This window comes from Aulostomus chinensis, chromosome 3 (assembly GCF_037954235.1).
Source record: "Aulostomus chinensis isolate RoL2024-O1b breed Wild chromosome 3, RoL_Achi_v1.0, whole genome shotgun sequence".
Taxonomy (NCBI): domain Eukaryota; kingdom Metazoa; phylum Chordata; class Actinopteri; order Syngnathiformes; family Aulostomidae; genus Aulostomus; species Aulostomus chinensis.
Window position 1 is genome coordinate 12,585,166 of NC_141322.1, and position 19,994 is coordinate 12,605,159.

Here is a 19,994-nt window from a genome sequence, read left to right on the forward strand (position 1 = left end):
ACACACAACACACTCGCGCGTCACATTTCCTCCTCACACACAACATTGCTACAAAAGATGAAGACAAACCACACCTAGAAGCCTATCTCTTGGTGCCCCGCTGTGTGGATGTTGGCACGACGTCTGAGCTGGGTTGGGCAGGTAGGTGATCAGCCGCAGGCTCGTCCGCACGGTTTTTCTGAAACAAAAATTTCAATTCAAAAGACAGAACAAGCAGCATGGGACAATGACACAAATTCAATGCCATTAATTGTTGAGATGATCATTAGGCGAAGCAGAGCGAGTTGAGAGCGTCACATGCAGCTGTGTGCAGACACCTGGAGCTCACAGGCTCCACCACTCAACACTGCCTTTGTTCTAATTCAGAAGCGCACAGAATCATGTTGTGGATTACGATGCATCATCCAGCATCATTTACATCTTCATGCAGCCGGAAATGTGCTTACTTTAGACTTTGACTTTGACTTGCTCTTGCCCTGTAACAAAGGTGACAGCTGTGTTAGGCCGAGCACCTCCACATGGCTGTGTGCGGGGGTGGCCACTGACACAGTACAACCTACTAAACAACCTACACACGCCGTCATGTGGCAGTGAGGAACATCAGTAGACAAACTGACATTGAACACTACAGCGTTTACCATGAAATGATTTGGTCTTGAGTTTTGGGATCAGTGCTCTCACTCTGGGGGTTTTACCTTTGGTTTGTCTGTCTTAGGTTTGAACTCTGGAGCATCAGGGAGCAGCGTGGTGGCCAGGGAGTCCAGGACAGGACCCGCCATCGGCTGCCACAGAAGACACAAATAAACCCATGTCAAACGTCATCAGCTCACTTTTGCACAAATACATGTCCAGCTCATGCGTTGCCCACGTTGTACACGTCGCTTCTTTTTCAGCCTCAGCACTGTTTAAAAGCAGTTTAAGATGCTTTGAAAATAGCACTGTGTTTTCCTACAGAACTAAACTTGTGCATTAACTAACATACATTTATCATTGATTTAAAAAAAAGTTGTTTATCTGCAAAATTAAACATTTTATTTTATGAGGAAGAGGAAGAGAAGGGGGGTGTTCCCGTACCTTCAGGGGCTCTGAGTCCAGCACAGGAGTTTGCAGCTTTGTTGTGGCAGCAGCAGACTGGGGCGGTGCAGCAGGTTTAGGAGCAGCAGAGAAATCACCGGACAAAATGTCCAAGGCTGTTTTATCATCCAAAGTCTACAGGGGGGAGCAAGACAGGAAGTCTGCTTCAGTCTGTGTGTTGTATCTATGTGTTACTTATTATCAATATTAGTGAGAGGGACTCACCTCCTTCGGCTCTGCTGCTGCTTTAGCCTTTGCTTCAGCCATTTTCTTAGAAATGAAGGTGATGTTGATTAGACACATAATAGTCATATTTTGAGCTACCACATACTGGAATTACCCACAACCTAAAGCTCTATTTCAGTGAGGAAATAAGAATGTATGTCCAGTGAAAAAATACAGTCCTACAGCGTCTGTCTTCAGTGGTCTGTTACCTTGAGATCCTCCTCCGTGGGTCTGTACTCTGGCGGCAGCGTGTCGTCTCTCTCTCCCATCTTAATCAGCCTCTCTTCAACCGCCTTTTTCTCCTGCAGCAAACACACACAGCCAGCAGGATGGTAGCGGTGTTACACAGATCTTTCATGAGTATTCTGAAAGTGAAAATCTGGTTTCATGACATGTTGGCAACCTTGACAATATCTTTCGCAGGAATGGCTGCGGGCTGAGGGGCGGGGGTGATATCCTTCAACGTGTCTGACAGAGCATCCAGAGCGTTATCTGCTCCTGCAGCCAGCTGAGGACGCACACAGAGAAGGTTCAGCAGGACTGTAAACAGTAAACTGGTCACACTGGTCATGAGTGGGTTTACCTGTGGGGTAGTTTGTGGGGGAACAAAAGCAGCTGATTTCACCGTGGGAGCAGCAGCGGAAGCAACGAAATCTCCCGCCAGGGCGTCCAGAGCAAAGTCCGCAGAGGGCTGCAGGCGACGCGTGTTACAATATTACTGCTTCGAAAGAGTCGCATGTGCACCGCTTTACTTCAGTGATATTCTGGCCTGTACCTGTGCAGGAGGAGCTGAGGGTTTGACCACAGGAGCCTGGACAGCAGGAGCTGTGGAGGAGGTCATGAAGTCTCCAGACAAAAGGTCCAGAGCCTCACCAGTGTCCATGGTGGGCTGCAGGAGGAGCAGAAGAGGACAGGGAGGAGAGAAAACGTGAGGGTGTCAGTGTTCACGTTGGACTTGAACCCATTACCCTGAAGGCCTGGTGGTGGTCTCACCTCAGGTTTAGGAGCAGGCAGTTTCATGAGCTCTTCCTTATTAAACCTGTAGTCTTCAGGGATGGTTTCCTCTCTCTCTCCGACCCGCACACCCTTCTCCTTCTTGTGTTTGTCCTCCTTTTAATGGCAAAGAAAAACCATAGACATGACTTGCTGAAACTGTTATCTACAGGTAGACTCATACAACCATAGACAACCAAAAGAGGAAAGCTTCAAAGACCTGGTTTATATACGAGGAGAAAACATATTTTTCAGGTTGAAGGAACACAATGGCAAAGTGCGCACTTCCTCCTCGTGCATTTACATTGGTGGGAGGACAAAGAGGGAAATTTGGGCATCATCACTGGAGGAGACGCTGTGGCTTTAATGCAGGAGAGGAGGGAACTAGAGCTGTGTTTTCAGCTCAGGTTTGATTCATTCCTGTCTTGGCTACTCTTTCTCACTGTGTCTACTTCCTGTAAATTACTGTGTGGGTTGGACCACATTTCCTTGTATGAACTCATCTGACATCAAAGAGAATCTCTAAATTTCAAACTCGGGGAAGCCGTTGGGCTTGAATCCCATCCTAGTCTAATTTCCAGATTTGTCAAAGTCAAATGAATCCGAGCTATTGATTGTTTTTTTCCTGATAAATGTAGAGATGACTACAGCCTTCTAGTATCCCAGTTTGATTACTTCTAATAGGCGTTTTATATCCCTATCACTAAAAATTTGTTTCCTTTTATAGTTGCACAGCAATTCTTATTTCTTCCAATGAATTAGTGATTTTGTTGAGTTATGAGAGCTGGAAAATCCTGCTGGAGAGAGTTAACATGCAAATTATGTGATCAACTTCAGGCTTTGTACATTCCACACTCTCTTTAGACAGGTCAAGTTGCAATGTGCTCTCCAACATACAAACATCTGGCCCTGAGCATGTCTGAGCTCTTACAGAGACGATGTCCTCAGGTCGGAGTTTGGGGGATTCGGGTTTTGGTTTTGCTTCTGGCAACATGTCACCCAGAGCACCGAGAGCATCCAGAGACATGGAGTCACCCTGAGGATGGAGGAGGACATTTGCAGCTTTTTATTAATCAATTCAGGCTTAAAAAAAGGAAAGAAAAGATACAGTTGAAGACAAACTAATTCTATTAAGACTTCATTATGTTTATTCTAGTGTGGATTCCTGGCAGAATTTGGACATTATCTTTAAAACTACACATTCATTGTCGTATGATCCCTTAAACTGAGGACATTCCATGTCAAAAGATTTGACACAAAGACACACACACACACACGCACAAAATTGTTTTTACCTTACGTGTCGTCTTGGTTGGAGGAGGGAGTGACGACTGAACTACAGAAGATTTAGCAGGAGCCACAAAATCTCCAGAAAGTTGATCCAGAGCCGATAGATTGTCTACTTTAGCCTAGCAAACAGACAACAGCCCTGAGTGAGAACACAATCTTCACACTGTTGTGATGGAATACAGTTTCACTTGCTATTAAATACACCGAGTACAGACAGGGACTTGAGGAGGTACGACCCCTCCTCCAGGGTCAGCATGCCAAGGAACGGACAGGTGCACTGACAGTACAAGAAAGTTAAGGTGAACCATGGAAAGCTGTTCTAGTGAAGAACCAGAACTAAAGTATACACCATGATTATCATTATCAGACCATCATTATGTGTGGAACCTGGGTTCAGACAACTAGCCAGGCTTTATCAAAAAGTAAAATATTCCCACCAGCACCTATGAGGCTCCCTAACAAACAAATCAGTTGACACTAGTTAGATTTCCCTCCTGTTTCCAATTCTGACGCTGAGCTAAGACATGAGCTGTTGGATATAGTGTCATACTTTACAGGCAAACATAAAAGTGGTATGAATCATTTACATTTTTGAAATAAAATGCATTCCGTGTTTCAATGCAAACTCAGTGAGCTCGGCCCAGTCATGGACTGGCCAGATTTACATGTAGAATCTAAAGTGTCAGACCATGGTAGCTGATAAAAGCGTCTTCACTGGAGGGGAGTGAGACAGACGAGAAAAATACAAAGGAAAGAAAAAAAAAAAGGCAAATATAAATATGTTGAAAAGTGAAACCTGTTTGAAATCCTAACATCTGTGCAATATTGAAAGATAAATTCCAAAATGGCGATTAAGATGCACTTGTGGATATGCTAAACTTACAAGATCTCTGTCAAAATGTGAATATTACACAAATATAGCTGCACATAGCTGTGGCTGCACATACTAGTGGCTGGCTGAAGATGTACCTGTACCTGGGTAAGTGGAGCTGAGGGTTTGACCACAGGAGCCTGGACAGCAGGAGCGATGCAGGGGGTGGTAAAGTCTCCCGACAAGAGGTCCAGAGCGTCGTCAGTGTCCAATTTGGGCTGCAGGAGGAGCAGAGGAATATATTAGTAAACTACATTTCTATGTATGTGCAAAAGGAGAGATAGCTCATGAAATATACTGCAATACTAATGTAGTATCACTCTCAGAGTGTCCCAGTCCCACCTCAGGTTTTGGAGGAGGCAGTTTTTTCAGTTCTTCCACATTAAACCTGTAGTCTGGTGGAAGTGTGTCCTCCCTCTCTCCTACAAGTACGCCCTTCTCCTTCTTGTGCTTGTCCTCCTATTACACAGGACAGGAGAAACTGTCTGATAGGATAGTAAACTCAAGAGCGTGTTTAAATTAGAGAAGCAACAAGATGTCTGAGCTCTTACAGAGACGATGTCCTCAGGTCTGAGTTTGGGGGATTCGGGTTTTGGTTTTGCTTCTGGCAACATGTCACCCAGAGCACCGAGAGCATCCAGGGACATGGAGTCACCCTGAGGACAGAAAGAGTTCCACTACCCTGTCCTTCACATGTACTGTTTAAAGTACATATTACAAAGCAGCCAGAAGAGGGAGACAAGTGCAGATCTCATGTGTCTCACCTGATCCGTCTTCACAGCGGCACTGGTCTTCTCTGCTTTGACTTTATCAGGGGGAAACATAGACACACGAGCCGCAGCAGAGGCCTCCATCTTCTACACAAGACAACAGAAATGATGTTCAACTTTAGAGTGAGGACATGATTTAGTGAATGTTGACAGGGTTGGAAAATTGTCACCTACCAATCAATAAATTCAGTACATAGATTAAACAAGAGTCATGCTGGATGCTCAAACTAAAAAAACTAAATGCGTCCTGAGGGAAACCTGCTTCCACTGGTTACCAAACAGGATGATAGAAACTCATAGTTGTGGTCAGAACTATTTTGGATATAATTCAGAATATCTTGAGAAATAAACGGTTATGAACCAATTTGAAATGTTTCCCCCCAAAAAAGTAAAAAGAAGGAATATAGATGAGTACTGTATTACTCTAAACTGACCGTAGGCGTGGCTGTGAGTGTGAATGGTTGTCTGTCTATATGTGTGTGGATAGGCTCCAGCCCCCCCACAACCCTTAACAGGATAAGCGGTAGATAATGGATGGATGGATGAATATAAGTGAAAAGTCTTGGACAATAAGATACTACAAACTACTACAACAACTAATAATAATAATTATTATTATTATATTAGGCTGCATGGTGGTGCAGTGGTTAGCACTGTGGCCTCACAGCAAGAAGGTGCCGGGTTCGAGTCCCGGCTCGGGCATGGGATCTTTCTGTGTGAGTCTCCATGTTCTCCCTGTTCCTGCGTGGGTTCTCTCTGGTACTCCGGCTTCCTCCCACAGTCCAAAACATCAAGAGAGGACGAGGCTGATTGATCCTCTAAATTGACCGTAGGTGTGACTGTGAGTGTGAATGGTTGTTTGTCTCTATGTGTTGGCCCTGCGATGGACTGGCGACCTGTCCAGGGTGAACCCTGCCTCTCGCCCGTTGACGCTGGGATAGGCTCCAGCCCCCCGCGACCCTTAATGTGTAGGAATAAGCGGAAGATGACGATGGATTATTATATTATATTATTATTATTATTATACAAATGATGGGCTCTTTTTAGTCAGCACTTTTTGACCTTGATCCCATCCCAGTTATGGGTTAATTAATTTGCTGAAGGGGACACAGTCCCAAGAGGACCTGTGACCATTCGGTCACTAGACAGCCACTCTACCTCCTCAGCCATGCTGCCATTCTACCATATTTAGACAGAGCTATTGGCACACTTCAGTAATGTTCTCTTGCAGAACATCTGGTACCATTGAGAACCTCTAAATGTTTCTTTAGACAGCTAACAGATTCTGTCACCAATTTGCTGTTTGTTTCGTTTCTATTGACAAGCTCTCTAATGATTTCTGCTGTCCCTCAGTGCTAATATATGTTTGGAGTTGTTATCCTACTGAAAGACCCAAAAAGCTTCATGTCAATGTAGTTCTCTAACAATGGAGGACAAATGTACTGTCTCTCTTTTGTCTTCAGCATTGTGAAAAAGACCAAGCAGTACGTGTTGTCTGCAGTCGAACCTGGTACTCTATCACAAATACAGACAGATGAAGAGGAGAACAGTACCTGTGTAGGAGCAGCTGAGGGTTTGACCACAGGAGCCTGGACAGCAGGAGCTGTGGATGAAGTCATGAAGTCTCCAGACAAAAGGTCCAGAGCCTCACCAGTGTCCATGGTGGGCTGCAGGAGGAGCAGAACAATGTCAGTATATTAAGGTCCTGTGGCAAAATACTGAATCACCCATCGCTCGTCTCACCTCTGGTTTCGGAGCAGGTAGTTTTCTCAGTTCTTCCTCATTAAACCTGTAGTCCTCAGGGATGGTTTCATCGTTCTCTCCGACACGCACACCCTTCTCCTTCTTGTGTTTGTTCTCCTATGAGAGAGAACAAACAAGCAAATAAGGAATTTTCTCAATTGTTTCTGAGAGGAGATGAAGGGATTTGACATCTCTTACTGAAACAATGTCCTCAGGTCGGAGTTTGGGGGGTTCAGGTTTTGGTTCTGGTGCTGGCAAAGTGTTACCAAGAGCGCCCAGAGCATCCAGAGACATGGGGTCACCCTGAGGGGAAAAAAAGACAAATAGTTTATTTCTATAATCTCTCTTCCTCCCCATGCATAAGATGAAAGACAGGAGGAAAAGGGGACACTTACCTTACCACTTACCACTGGGAGAGGAGAACCTGTTTTCTACAGTCAGAGAAAACACAGTGATGCTGTGAATAAATATATTTCAATAAAACTAGAAACCATCTTGAATTCCCAAGGACAAGAGATGACCACAACCAGTAAAGTTTCAAGACTGACTGGTACAGTTGTGACGTTATTACAATGAAATACAGTCCACGGTCAGACAGGTAGACGTAAAAACACCTGCCAAAGGACTCCAAGAGAAGATGGTTGCTTTACCTTGAACGGAGCAGTACGAAGTCCTGCTGCCAAAGACAAATCAACTTCCTCCATCTTGGCTTTTTTATCAACTGGTGGGGCATCAGCTTTCTTAAAACACACATGAGATGAGACAATAAATAATTCTGAGGTCATAAGCAGAAGTATGAATCTTCAATGAATTTCGTGTACCTTCCCAGGCGGTGGTGCAAAGTTAGAGGGGGCAGCAGAGGAGGCACTGACGCTGTCAACATGACCCTTTTTCTGTGTATTTCAGGTAAGAAACAGACCACAGTTGCTACAGACGTCCTACTGTTTAACACTGGCTGGATATGGCAGTTTGAAATACAGACATATCAAGAAGGTACATGGGTGGAACCAGCAGTTGAGTTCTACGTGTTACACATTCTTGAGTATCACAAAGACTCAGACCTCCTGCATCATGGGTGCAGCTGGAGTTGTTGAGGTCATGAAACCAGACGATAAAGAATCCAGCGCCTCGTCGGTGCTCAGTGGTTTCTGAGAGGAAAACGGAGAGCGTGTGTTTACCAGAGATAAAAGAACACAACAATCTAATTTTCTATATCAATAATAATAACTGAACTGAATTTCACTAAATGGTGCTCAGTAGCAGTCAAATACTCCTCCACTAGAGGGCATATCTTACCTAGTCAAAAAGCAAACAAATGGGCAAAATAATGTAAACCAGAGTTTGTACCAACAGTGAAGGAAAAGAACAGACACACCCTTTGAGTTCCATCGCAACAGGAAAATAAATCAAACAGACTCGTCTGAAAAGTAACATTTGACTCACAGGACTACTATGATTTACCAAAAGATACCGATATAATCAATTTCAAGAACTGAAGAACGCAAACTCACACAGTAAAGCACATATGCAAACAGACCACGAGGCAGAATGAAAAAAGAGATTCGCAGGACAAGATGGAGGGAGAAATGTGGGCGGGCTCAGACTGAGTAAATAGTTACCTACATCTGAAAACACACTGGAGTGTCAAGCAGCTATATGAGTGCGTTTATGTGTGTGTATTAAACTAAGAATAACTATTTGCTGGTCGTGATTGGACCCTGAGCAACAAGGGGGCTGTTGGCTGACACCCAACACGCGAAGCAACATTCCCCACTCAAGAGGAAGCTGCAAAAAACCCCGCAGTTTTGTAAAAGCAGATTTGTCAGATTTCGAGCCAAAAGAATTTCAAATGTTTTTTTTTTTTTTGCTTGTTATAAGTAAAATAATTGGCAAATGTAGTAAACAGTGTGTAATAAAACAAGTTCTTTATGTATTTGATAGTTAAGTCCACTCGTCTTAAATCGAGGCTTATGGAATTGTTTGGACTAGAGATGAGACAAACATACTTGGAAAGACAGGTTTTTGCAGTGTAGCGCATCATACATGTGTGTTTTTGTTATTTTTTTACACTTCTGTTAGAGAAAGATAACCGAACGAACGGAGTGAACGACGTGTGAGCTAAATTCACTTACTGGAACATCCTTGGGTTTAGCATCTGCAGGGACAGGAGGCTAGAAAAGATCAAGCGATATTAGAATTTAGCGAGTCGTCATCAAACAAACCAGCTTTTAAGATATCTGTCTTTTAGGATGAGAATCACTTTCATCCTTTTATCATACCTGAGTGAAAAAAACATCTTTTGCAAAACCTTTTATCACTTTAACAAAGAATCTCATAAAAAACTAACTGATGAGAGTTGAACACCATATAGATTTGGCAAAATGTTGATTAAGAGCAGGTTGGACACTACAGAAACATAATCATGAATCCGACCAGATGTCCAGTACTCTGAGTAGCTGGCAGTTTTCAGAACAAAATCTCAAAATTTACAAAATATACTTTTTCCATCACAATCAAATGGTAGGTAAATCAACCTTTGTTTGGTGTTTGATTTCAAAGACAAGAACATTGTGAATAATATTTTACAGGAACATCGTTAGGGGGATGCAGCGAGAGGAGTGAGTGAGTCGACGAAGCAGTAGAACTGACCATATCTTCAAACCTGTAGCCGGGAGGCAGCGTGTCGTCTCTCTCTCCACATTTCTGTCCTTTCTCGGCAATGATACCATGCTATGACACATGCAACACACACTATTACTCAAACCAGCACCATGTGGCGTCTTGGTGCAAATTGGAGTGTGCAGAACTGCCCCACACAGGCTTAAGGTTAACGTGTACCTCTTTGACCTCTGGCCCGGTGTAAACAGGCTGTTGGGGTACAGTGGGCTCAGCTGGTGGCAAAATGCTGGCCAAGGCGTCAAACGGATCCTCAGCGGGTGCCTGGACATGCAACATAGCTGAGCAGATGAGAGCAAGCAACATGCTAACATGCTTTCTAAACGCAGATGACACCTCTTTACCTCTTTTGCTGGTTTGGTGGGAACTTCTACTTGCACCTGCAACACAGACCCAAAATGACATGCTAAACACACCAGAATGTGATATACACAACCCTACAAATCCTGGGATACTGGTGTGATTTGTACAAACTTGTTCAATAACTAAAGACAAAAAAACTCTGAATAAAAACAGGCATTATGAAAATGTTATTGCTACACTGCAAAGAATAGTTCCAGGAGGATTTCGACACAGAGACACCACTAAAATATGTGGTGCAACATACAGGCTCCATTTTCTTACCAGTGGATCCATGTTCTACACACAAGAAAAGAAGAGACCAAAGTATCAGAGACCCCTAATAACTCGGTTTGTGCCTGATTAGTTACTTCTCTCTTCCTCTGCACAGATGCAACACCAGCTGCAGCCAACTGCTCAACTTTATCTATTGTGAAGGCCAAGGCACTCTAAAATACAATAAAGGCATTATAGAAGAACACCCCCAAGATAAAAGATAGTTGACTTCAACAGAAGAAAACTTGTTAACAATCATTCATCACCAGACAAGCCCAGAAAATAAACATTCTCTTTCCTTTACATCATGATGTGTGTCCAAGTGGACGGGTGCGCATTACTTGCAGATATACAACGAGCGCAGACATGCTGAGTTAAAGTTTCCAAGAACAAATGTCCTTTTCATCTGGTCCTTACAGCAGTTCTCTTTCTCAGCAGAAACAAAAGCCCAAGCAGACTCAGAACAAGTGGGGAGCGTTCTTAGGTCAGGACAGAAACCGCCTGATAAGACTCTACAACACATAGGTGTTGCAGCAAGACAGAAATAAAGTAATGACTAAAAGAAGGGTTGAAAAGTTCAGCTGAGACGCTGGCAAGAGAGAGAGCGAGAGGCACGTATCAACCGAGTTAGTCTACCTTGGCGGTGTCCTTAGGTGACTCGATGGGTTTGGACGTGGCAGCAGTTCCTGCAGCTGCTGCTGCAACAGCTGCTGGAGTCGTAGCTGTGGCTTTGACTTGGGAGATGGGGGGTGTCTACAAACCCAGGGCCAAATGATTAGTCAAGGAATGAAATGTTGAATCAGAATACAGACCTGAGACAGTGCCGATGAAAACTAGAGATGGTGCTGAAACCAAACGGGTGCCGAATTACTGACAGCTTCAACAGAAATTCTTAATTTTCCAAATAGCAATTCTGCTGTTTGGAAAATTAAGAAAATGTACTATTAATTTAGGCTATACAAACATGATCCTTCATCTTCAGCTCAACAATAAGGTTTCTACTTTGCAGGAGGAGTAAGAGAGTCGTCATGAGTGAATGTGGACGTCTAGTTCCACCTCACCGAAAGTCTTTTGCATGTAAAAGACAAGAAATCAAGACAAGTCTAATACAGTTTGGGGCCACCTACCCGTTCATCTCAAGGTGCCCCTCCCACCTCCTCAGATATGTTATATATGCTAGCAGCTAATGTTGCAGGCCAATGTTGTGAAGTAAATACTATCATATGATAAGCAGTAAACAACAATTAGGTATCAGTGGATTTTAATAACTTAGTTTAAGTACATAAAAATCAGTGCAGATCATTTAAACGCCACTTGAGTCAGAATAAAATGCACCATAAATAAACGATCGGTGAGTTTGACTAAAAGCTTTCTGTTTTGATTTCATGTGCTAGTTCCGCAGCCAGCAGAGAGAAGCTGTCTTATCTGACATTTGAGAGTCAGCTGTTGACTCTCTGACAGAAAAACAAAACTCAAAAGGACATGAAGCAATAAAGGAATCAGATATCATTGCAGATCGTGTGAGTTTGATGAGCAGCTGACACTCAAATGCTGCATGTATGAGTTTCCCTTAAACACAATCTGCAGGAAGCACAGAAGACACGACAATAGTGGCTCCAGTACCTCCATGATAATCTGTCGATATTAAATCAGTTTCAGTAAAATAGTTTTAGGTTAAAGCAAGAAAAAAGTACTGTCCAGCACTTCCACCATGATGGATCCATTACCTTTAAGATCTCTCTAGGACCTCCCCTCGCCCCCGATGATGTCATGACAACAGTAGCCCCAACAGACGACATGTCAATAACAGTAGCACCTGCTGGTGTAGTGTTAGTCTAAAATCCAAGGAAGGAGCACAGGGTTAATGAAAGTCCAGTTACTCATGTAGCTCTCTACAGCTTGTTGAAATCATCCATCCAAGCATGATGGCAAGAGTTCATTAATGTGACGCAGCACGTGCTCAGCTTGTGAGTGAAAGGTCAAGATGTGCGGATATCTGAAACAACACACACACGGAAGTGAACACACCAAAGATCAAGGTGAAAATAAGATGAAGCAGGTGCAGACGAGCCGTGAGCTGCCTCCTGATGAACCAGCGCTCAGACCAGAAAAAGGAAGTTGCGTCACACCCAACACCAAAGCACCTCCGCTTGTATTTAGAGATCCAGATTCCATGTACCTCTGGTTTCACCTGAGGTGCCACTCTCCCAGCTGTCCCAAGTGAAGCACTTCCTGCAGCTCCACTGGACGCTGTGCTGAGCTTTGTAGTCATGGCTGAATCAGATGAAGCCTTCTGAAATGCACCAGGAGTGGACACGTCCATCAGCTTACGTCTCCAGGTCAAGTCACGCTTGTGATCCGACTGTACATTTGTTTACTGTGTGGAGGGGCAGTAACCTGGAGAATACCTAAACTACCTTTCCCTTGTAAGGTAAATTATATAACAATCTACTGTAACAGGGGTATTCAATTCAAATTCAAAGAGGTCCAGTTACTAAAATTTCCTCCCACCAAAGGTCCTAATCTTATATTGTCACTCAAAATGGCATACCCTGATGAAAATAAAACCAACAGCGTACGTACACTTCTATATCATTTACTGTCAAATTTCAAGCGTTTTCAAAGAAATATACTTTTAATATACTGATAAGTCTGAACTTGTATGGCAATGGAAAACGATAGAGTACAGTATTGTTTTCAGGGTAGACCTGTCATTACTGCGCCTTCGGATCAATCATTTTAATTACATAGGTACCAATGTCCCAGCACCCGGCTGCCTTCATCAAGGTTAGTCCTCATCAGACTTAGAGTTCTAGAATTTTACATGCCTATAATAACGTAAACCTTATATACTGTTACACAGCACTGCTCATACACACTCATTCAGCTACACAAGCAGCTGTGTGCTGAAGAGGAGCTATTAAAAGGGGAAACCAAGCCACTAACAAGTCACTAAGAGCTGAAGATTTTCAAGTCTATAAATAACTAAGTAGGTTTAAAAATCTCACATTATGATCCTCATATATTGTTGCACTTCCTACCTCACCCAGCCACTTTGAAACAATTTCAAATGTCCTACCAAAGCTTTTCTCCACAAGCCAGCCAACTTAATAGGTGACGTCTAAATCCCCGCCGCAGTTGAAGGCCAAGTGACAACACTTTCATTTGTCCTGTAAAAACACCGTGTGGCCTGATGACAGCAGGCCAGTTTAGCCTGAGTCCTGTCACTAACAGGACACAACAGACCTCCTAGGTTTTCTTATCACGATGCCAAAAGCTTAAATGTCTCTGTTGAAGTCAGTTAAGTGTTTTGGAGCTCGAGTTCAAGTTGCTGTTTTTCAACTGAAAACAAACTCTCATTTGCTTTACTGTCACAATGTCTGACTTCCCGTTGAACATCCTGCTCGATTATTTGAGCATAATTCTAAACAAGTAACTGACGACAGACTCTTTGATCTGAGGCCATTGTGTCAAACCGCGTTACTTTAAAGGGTTAATAAGCTTCCTACTGAGAAACTGGGTGTTACTCTTGCAGCCTTTAAATGGAAGGTAAAGGAACTTTTTTTTTTCTGTGTGTTGCTGCTTAGACGGAACAGCTAAACATGTTCCCTACCTTGACTACAGGTAACAGGAAACAGGAAAATAGTTAACAATACCAAGCATAGCTCAGATAATTGGTGGGTCAGGGGTCAGCCGGGCACTGGGAGAGAAGAGGTTAAAGGCTATTAAAGGAAAATGATACCTCAAACTGTGCAGGCTTCCTGGTGGAGACCTGAGCTGCCAGTTTGGGTGGGGCCTGGCTTGGCTGCGACTATGGAGGAGAGAGAGAGAGAGAGAGAGAGAGAGAGAGAGAGAGAGGTTACACATGCGCAATAAAAAATATAACAATAAACGTGTCCATTATAATCATTTCAAGATCCACACATCCCAATTTCACAAGAAACCCCAAACATTCCTGGTGACTTCTGAGAGGAAAATACACTGCTGGTGTTGCTTTGAGAAAAGATTTAGTAATATAAAGTCATTTATCGCTGCAAAAAGCAAACAAGCATGTACACACATATTCATCCTACAGCAGACAGGAGTGGTTGACATTCCTCACTGAAGGTGGGACCGATGTTTGACATTCAGCCAACAGGCGCAGTATTATTGTTTCCTTTAGCTGCCTCAAAAACAGGGGAGTAACATGAGGCCATAATATACGTCTTCAAATACATCTGATGAGCTCAGACTTTTAAATCTGAGGTTTATTTGTGTGATGCATCGATTCTTTACACCGGTGCAGTCGCATTCCCTCACTCACCGATCACATGTGCCAGTGGTTTAACACCACTTCTGCACCATCTTTTGACTGACATTTACTCATGAGGGGATTTGAGTTCGGGATAGTGAGCAAAATGTTGTGTTACATCAGTCGAAAACAAAATTCTACTGTATAATTACATTTTACACCAAAACTAGTGGAATACCGCTGAGCGTATCAAACTAATTTAGCTGCCCACCACCCTGCACCTGTAAAGCTGGTTAAATATTTATTTCAGTTTTAATTTCATAAAATATAAAAGCCATCACCTCCACATTTTCTGCATACTTTTCTCATGATATAAAATACTTTTCATATTGTTTACCTCCATCGCGTCAATTCGGAAATGTCATTACAGCAAATAACTGGTCTTTTGAATAGTTTTGCATGATGTATCTAATTTCAAGCATGCAAGGAACAAATGGTTTACTAGCTGATGTTAATTTCTTAAATGGCTCGTCTTTTGATATACACTTTGACATGCGCAACCACCTTTTATTAAAAAAATTTTCCTCTGAACCAAAGGTAGTAAACTGTAGCATTGCAGCAGGTCTTTATCTAAGCTGTCATATGCAGATAATCAAATCTGAAAGAGAAAAGGGTTGAATTTGATTTAATACTTTTTTATTTTATATACATATATATATATACACACATACATATATATACATATATACATATATATACATATATACACATACATATATACATATATATATACATATATATATATATATATAAATATATATATACATATATATTTATATATCTCTTAGGGTCAGTGAGTCCTGATAAAACAAAACATTAGAATTACTATGAAATTATGGCACAGTGCACCAAGAATAATGACAGCCTTTACTTTTGTGTGAAGTTAAACTATCTTCAACAGTAATAATACTAAAAAAAAATAAACTAATAGTTTTTCCCAGGCACTCAAAGTAGGGGTGAGGGCAGGCAAACAACCTGCATATGTCACCAGGAAATCAGAGGAAATCTAGAGCCTTCTTACTGTGAGGTGACAGTGTTAGTCTCAAGGTCACCAAGCTCCATGATTTCCTTGTGTTCATCAGACTGTCAGGGTTCACCCCGGACAGATCGCCAGATCATCACAGCGATCAAATTTAGAGACGAACCACCTCTTGCAGTCACTTTCACACCTGTGAGCAATTTAGGATCTTTAATGAACCTAACTCCTCAAAGGGAGTGGGTTCTCATATTTACAGACGCAAATTGACTAATTCCTAAATACAGCAGTAATACCTGAAGCTCCTGGTTTCTCCAGTTGGAGCCCAGCTTAGTTCTTTTAGCTGGTTTGAATAGAGAAAACTGCTGGGATAGGCTCCAGCCCCCCCCCCCCCCCCCAAAGATCTGATATTACTAATTACTATTTATTAGTATTGCCTAATCTGTGAATGCTTGATGTATCAGTAAAGAAACTGCTAAAAACAACAATTATATTGGCAGAAATAGATATGGCTTAACTGTTGTTATAGAAAAATGGAAAGCGCTGTATGCTGTGTGAGTTCATCCTGGCGCCAGGCCCACACCGGAATATTACAGGCTACTGAAACGGTGTTATCACAGTACAATTGTTAGTACAGTGGTAAGCTTCAGTGTGTGTGTGTGTGTGTGTGTGTGTGTGTGTGTGTGTGTGTGTGTGTGTGTGTGTGTGTGTGTGAAAGTACTGGACCACCTAAAAAGCCGTAAAGCCCCTATTTCTTTTACTGACTACAGAGTGACTGAAGTGAGATGAGGCGGGATGAGTGGCAGAGAGACGAGTTACATAGGAAACAGAACCTTTCTCAACTCTCTGCAACTTGTGATCTTTGATTTAGAAGTGACTACAGCTGGAGCACCCCGGTGGTGCACCGGTTAAGTGTATACCATGCAGGCCAAGGCTGCACAGAGAACGAGGGATCTATTCCCTTTCTTATCACATCTTCATTGTAACCTATTTAACAGCATAAAAAAAATGCAAAAAAAATGATCTTAAAAAAGAAGTGACTGCAGGTGCACCTCATACTGTTGATACATTTACCACCAATGACACTGCTCACGCTTGGATCATGCGAATCACATGCAGGGTTTACTCAAGCTTGTTTTACCAGCACTTCAGACATTAAATAAAACCTCTAAAGTACCTCTTATATTTTACTTCTTTTTTTTCTCTGTGTACACGTTTTTTATTTTTGAGCACATGATAACACTGAATAAGGCTGCTTGCAGAGAGAATCAGGAGGAAGTGTCAGAGTAGGAAGTGAGGTCACAAGCAGCAGGGACATCCCGCTGCAACAGGGGAAGTCATGTTGCTCCTGTTACTAAAGAAATAAAGAAATGTTGCCAAGTTACCAAATATACAAGAGAAGATTAAAAGGAAGCACAGTGAACCTGCAAGTAGGGTGGTAACGCTTGGTAAGTCAGATGTGTTTTACAGTCTGAGCTAACATGAGACTGATCTGCTGGTACATTTTTCTCACAAAACGAAGCTTAGTAACCTTACTGTTAGTAAGCTGCTCCTTAAATCAATAGAACTCTACAAAATGAAAAGTTGACACTTGACACTTAACTGTTCCTTGGCTGGGAGCCACTTCCAGGGAACCAGCAGAGACTCCAAAAATGTACTGGTCCCATCTAGCTGTTTCCACTTGTCTTTATGCTGAGCTAAGCTAAGCTAAGCTAAGCTAAGCTAACTGCCGGCTCCAGCTAAAATTGACATGAAAGGTTTATGGATGGGCTCATCTACCTCTTTGGTGTATTACCTTGATATATTAGACCCGAAAATAAAATGTAGGATTCTTTTGGAAATTATTAATCATTGTTTGGAACCCCGTCAAGCCTTGCGTGCAAAACTGACATGAACAGAACACAGAAAAGTAGATGAAAGCGGTTGTGGTCGCTGTAGTTTTGGTTTTCCACTATTTAACTAACCCAGAGTGAGATGTCTTAACAGGTTAACAACAAACCCTAACATATTAATGACAGCATTTCTGTGCTGTACAAATTCTCTGGAACCAACAAGGACAACTGTATCTTTTTACAGTTTTTAATGTCTGTTGAATTTGAAGGGAAGTTGACCGACAGGATCTAGTGACTCACCTCAGTCATAAAAGAGCAGTGAACATATTAAGTTCTGGACAAAAGCAGAGAAGTATGAAAAACAAAAAAGGGTGACCTGGCCCATTAAAGTATTCTGCTAGAGGTCAGAATGCACTCATTTCCATACATGCACAGACTAGAAATGAGGTGAGCAAAATCTATACTGCAACTCCAAACACAAACAATATCCCACCTCGAGGCTAAGTCTGGCATGAAAACCACTGCACAAGCCAAGCAATAGCATGTGTGTGTGTGTTTGTGAGAGAGAGAGAGAGAGAGAGAGAGAGAGAGAGAGAGAGAGAGAAAGACAGGCAGAAATGTCAGTCAGCAAAGATGGGTTAGGCAGCAAGCAAAGTGAACCACCCACATACTTTTCCAACTGGCCAACAGCTACAATCCATTCAGGGAAATAAACTGTCTATAACATCCAGCAAGTTCAATACACCAGAGTTTTCACCAGATGACTCCTGCCGCCGGTATCGGGTGCAGACAAGGACGCGGGTGTAGTGCTGAGAGGAGCACATCGGAGGAGGAGTGGTTTGCTTTATAGCCTCCTGTTAGAATTAGATTGATTTCTGTCCTACTGGGCCCGGATCCCAGTGGGACGGAAGGGACCACTCCCCCCGTCAACTTCTCAAAAACATGGTGTGTGCCCCCCCCCCCCCACACACACACACACACACACACACAAAGCCCTGTCGGACTGTGAGTGTGTGACACATGTTTGGAACCAACTCAATTCTGGATGGATGTGTTTCATACGCTGACGATATTATCCATGACCCCTCCAGAAAATATGATATCCTTATAATATGAACACTTCCATATTCCATGTGTTAGAAATGATTTCTGGGTCTTCTAGGACATGGATGTTTTAAGTGTAGTATTGATTTTTTTTTTTTTGCAAAATGGTGACTGGTGAAAGCGTTGCATGTGCAATCGTCATAATTCATGAAAAAAAAAAAGGTTTATTCAGTTGGCCCTAAGGACCTGGTTTTGCTGGAGAAAAGAATATGGTGATAAACATCAGGACAAATAAACATTAACTCTGATTAGGAACAATGATATTCAGACACTTGAAGGGACATTCATGAAGAACAAAACGTCCCACCAAAAAATACAGATTCTTGAGGCACACAAACAACTTATGATAAACTAAGAATTATTAATGATGTGAAATGGCGTAACCATGAAATACAGGCTCAGAATCAAACTCATTATGTTGCTTACAATCCACCAGCATATTTCCTCCGCTGCTGAAAGCTTAACGCTCCCATAATTGCAGCGAACAACAGCAGAGGAGCTTATTCTTCCTGTGCTGCCTCAAAACTCTCAAACATTCTGCTGGGGGTCATAAAGTAATTGCTTTTCATCCGTGAGATTGGAGGATTGGCCTGGTTGAGGTCATATTTTGAAGCAGCAATTTGCTAAACTGCGCCTAAATTAAGACTAGCTTCTTTTGGGGAATTTCTCCGTCACTTCAAAGCTGCTGAGACATTCTGAAGTGACGTGCACAATAAGCTGATCTTTTTTCACACAGTACGAGTGGCACACAACACACAAATAATAACAATTTGTAGAAGTCTAACTTATTATCGTGGTTTGGTTTTTTTTTGTTTCGTTTTGTTTTTCCCCTGACTCCTCTAATGGCTAGCCGCCTCCAAATGCAGTCGTGTTAAACCACACTTGCTATTAACACCAGTAACTACAGTTGACTAATGATCCGCTTTAGACCCATTTTTCACCTTAATGCCTATGGCTAAATGTCACCTGACAGAGATGAACTATTCACAAGCCTCCTTGCCGTGAGAACTCCAATCTGCAGCGGCTGTCCATCCACAGACACAACGGTGTTTCAGGGGATTTTTTTTAAAACCCACATTCCTGACAGGTGACCTGAGTTGTGATGGGCCCTGCTCCGGTGCCAGGATATAACCTCTGATCAGTATTAGTTTTACACGGATGAAGTTAACCCACTACTTTTGCCCTCAGTAAAGTATGAACTGCAAATATTGACAGCAGCAAAGCAATAGTTCTGCTATAATTTAACAAATACATCTCCAAAAGAATAAATGAACAAATATATTTACTTATTTATGTAAATTACCTGTGTTTTGCAGGAAAGGTGTCGATCCACGTAAAAAATTATGTTTAGTCATAAACACGTGGTCAAATGTTACAGTGGCTTTACTTAAATAAATATTTTGTATATTTGCCATAATGTAGATAGTCAATTTTACATGGTACAAGTACAAAAAAACCCCAACCAAAAACGCTGACCTCTGAATCTGAAAAAAGTTGAGTCATGCTTAATCTTTTCGCACACACACCAAAGGAA

The 19,994-nt window shown here is 42.3% G+C and overlaps 1 protein-coding gene across 16 annotated transcripts in view; it reads right to left on the reverse strand.

Moving 5' to 3' along the window:
- Positions 1-19,994, reverse strand: part of cast (calpastatin) — a 36,594-nt gene that overhangs the window by 1,333 nt on the left and 15,267 nt on the right. For 5 of the 16 annotated variants that reach the window (XM_086198716.1, XM_086198722.1, XM_086198719.1 and 2 more), the window contains 31 exons: positions 14,000-14,068; positions 12,437-12,550; positions 11,985-12,092; positions 10,894-11,010; positions 9,987-10,022; positions 9,805-9,906; positions 9,616-9,696; positions 9,099-9,137; positions 8,028-8,114; positions 7,788-7,859; positions 7,617-7,706; positions 7,362-7,397; positions 7,165-7,269; positions 6,967-7,083; positions 6,777-6,890; positions 5,218-5,310; positions 5,005-5,109; positions 4,796-4,912; positions 4,558-4,671; positions 3,588-3,701; positions 3,224-3,328; positions 2,293-2,409; positions 2,075-2,188; positions 1,883-1,990; positions 1,703-1,807; positions 1,509-1,601; positions 1,300-1,344; positions 1,075-1,209; positions 696-782; positions 447-476; positions 75-178 (listed from right to left, as the gene is read on the reverse strand). In XM_086198716.1, the coding sequence (XP_086054842.1) occupies positions 83-178; positions 447-476; positions 696-782; positions 1,075-1,209; positions 1,300-1,344; positions 1,509-1,601; positions 1,703-1,807; positions 1,883-1,990; positions 2,075-2,188; positions 2,293-2,409; positions 3,224-3,328; positions 3,588-3,701; positions 4,558-4,671; positions 4,796-4,912; positions 5,005-5,109; positions 5,218-5,310; positions 6,777-6,890; positions 6,967-7,083; positions 7,165-7,269; positions 7,362-7,397; positions 7,617-7,706; positions 7,788-7,859; positions 8,028-8,114; positions 9,099-9,137; positions 9,616-9,696; positions 9,805-9,906; positions 9,987-10,022; positions 10,894-11,010; positions 11,985-12,092; positions 12,437-12,550; positions 14,000-14,068 (2,865 nt within the window). In that variant the 3' untranslated portion in view covers positions 75-82. The remainder of the gene's footprint in view (positions 1-74; positions 179-446; positions 477-695; positions 783-1,074; positions 1,210-1,299; positions 1,345-1,508; positions 1,602-1,702; positions 1,808-1,882; positions 1,991-2,074; positions 2,189-2,292; positions 2,410-3,223; positions 3,329-3,587; positions 3,702-4,557; positions 4,672-4,795; positions 4,913-5,004; positions 5,110-5,217; positions 5,311-6,776; positions 6,891-6,966; positions 7,084-7,164; positions 7,270-7,361; positions 7,398-7,616; positions 7,707-7,787; positions 7,860-8,027; positions 8,115-9,098; positions 9,138-9,615; positions 9,697-9,804; positions 9,907-9,986; positions 10,023-10,893; positions 11,011-11,984; positions 12,093-12,436; positions 12,551-13,999; positions 14,069-19,994) is intronic. The other 11 variants (XM_086198727.1, XM_086198729.1, XM_086198726.1 and 8 more) reach the window with 6 other exon arrangements.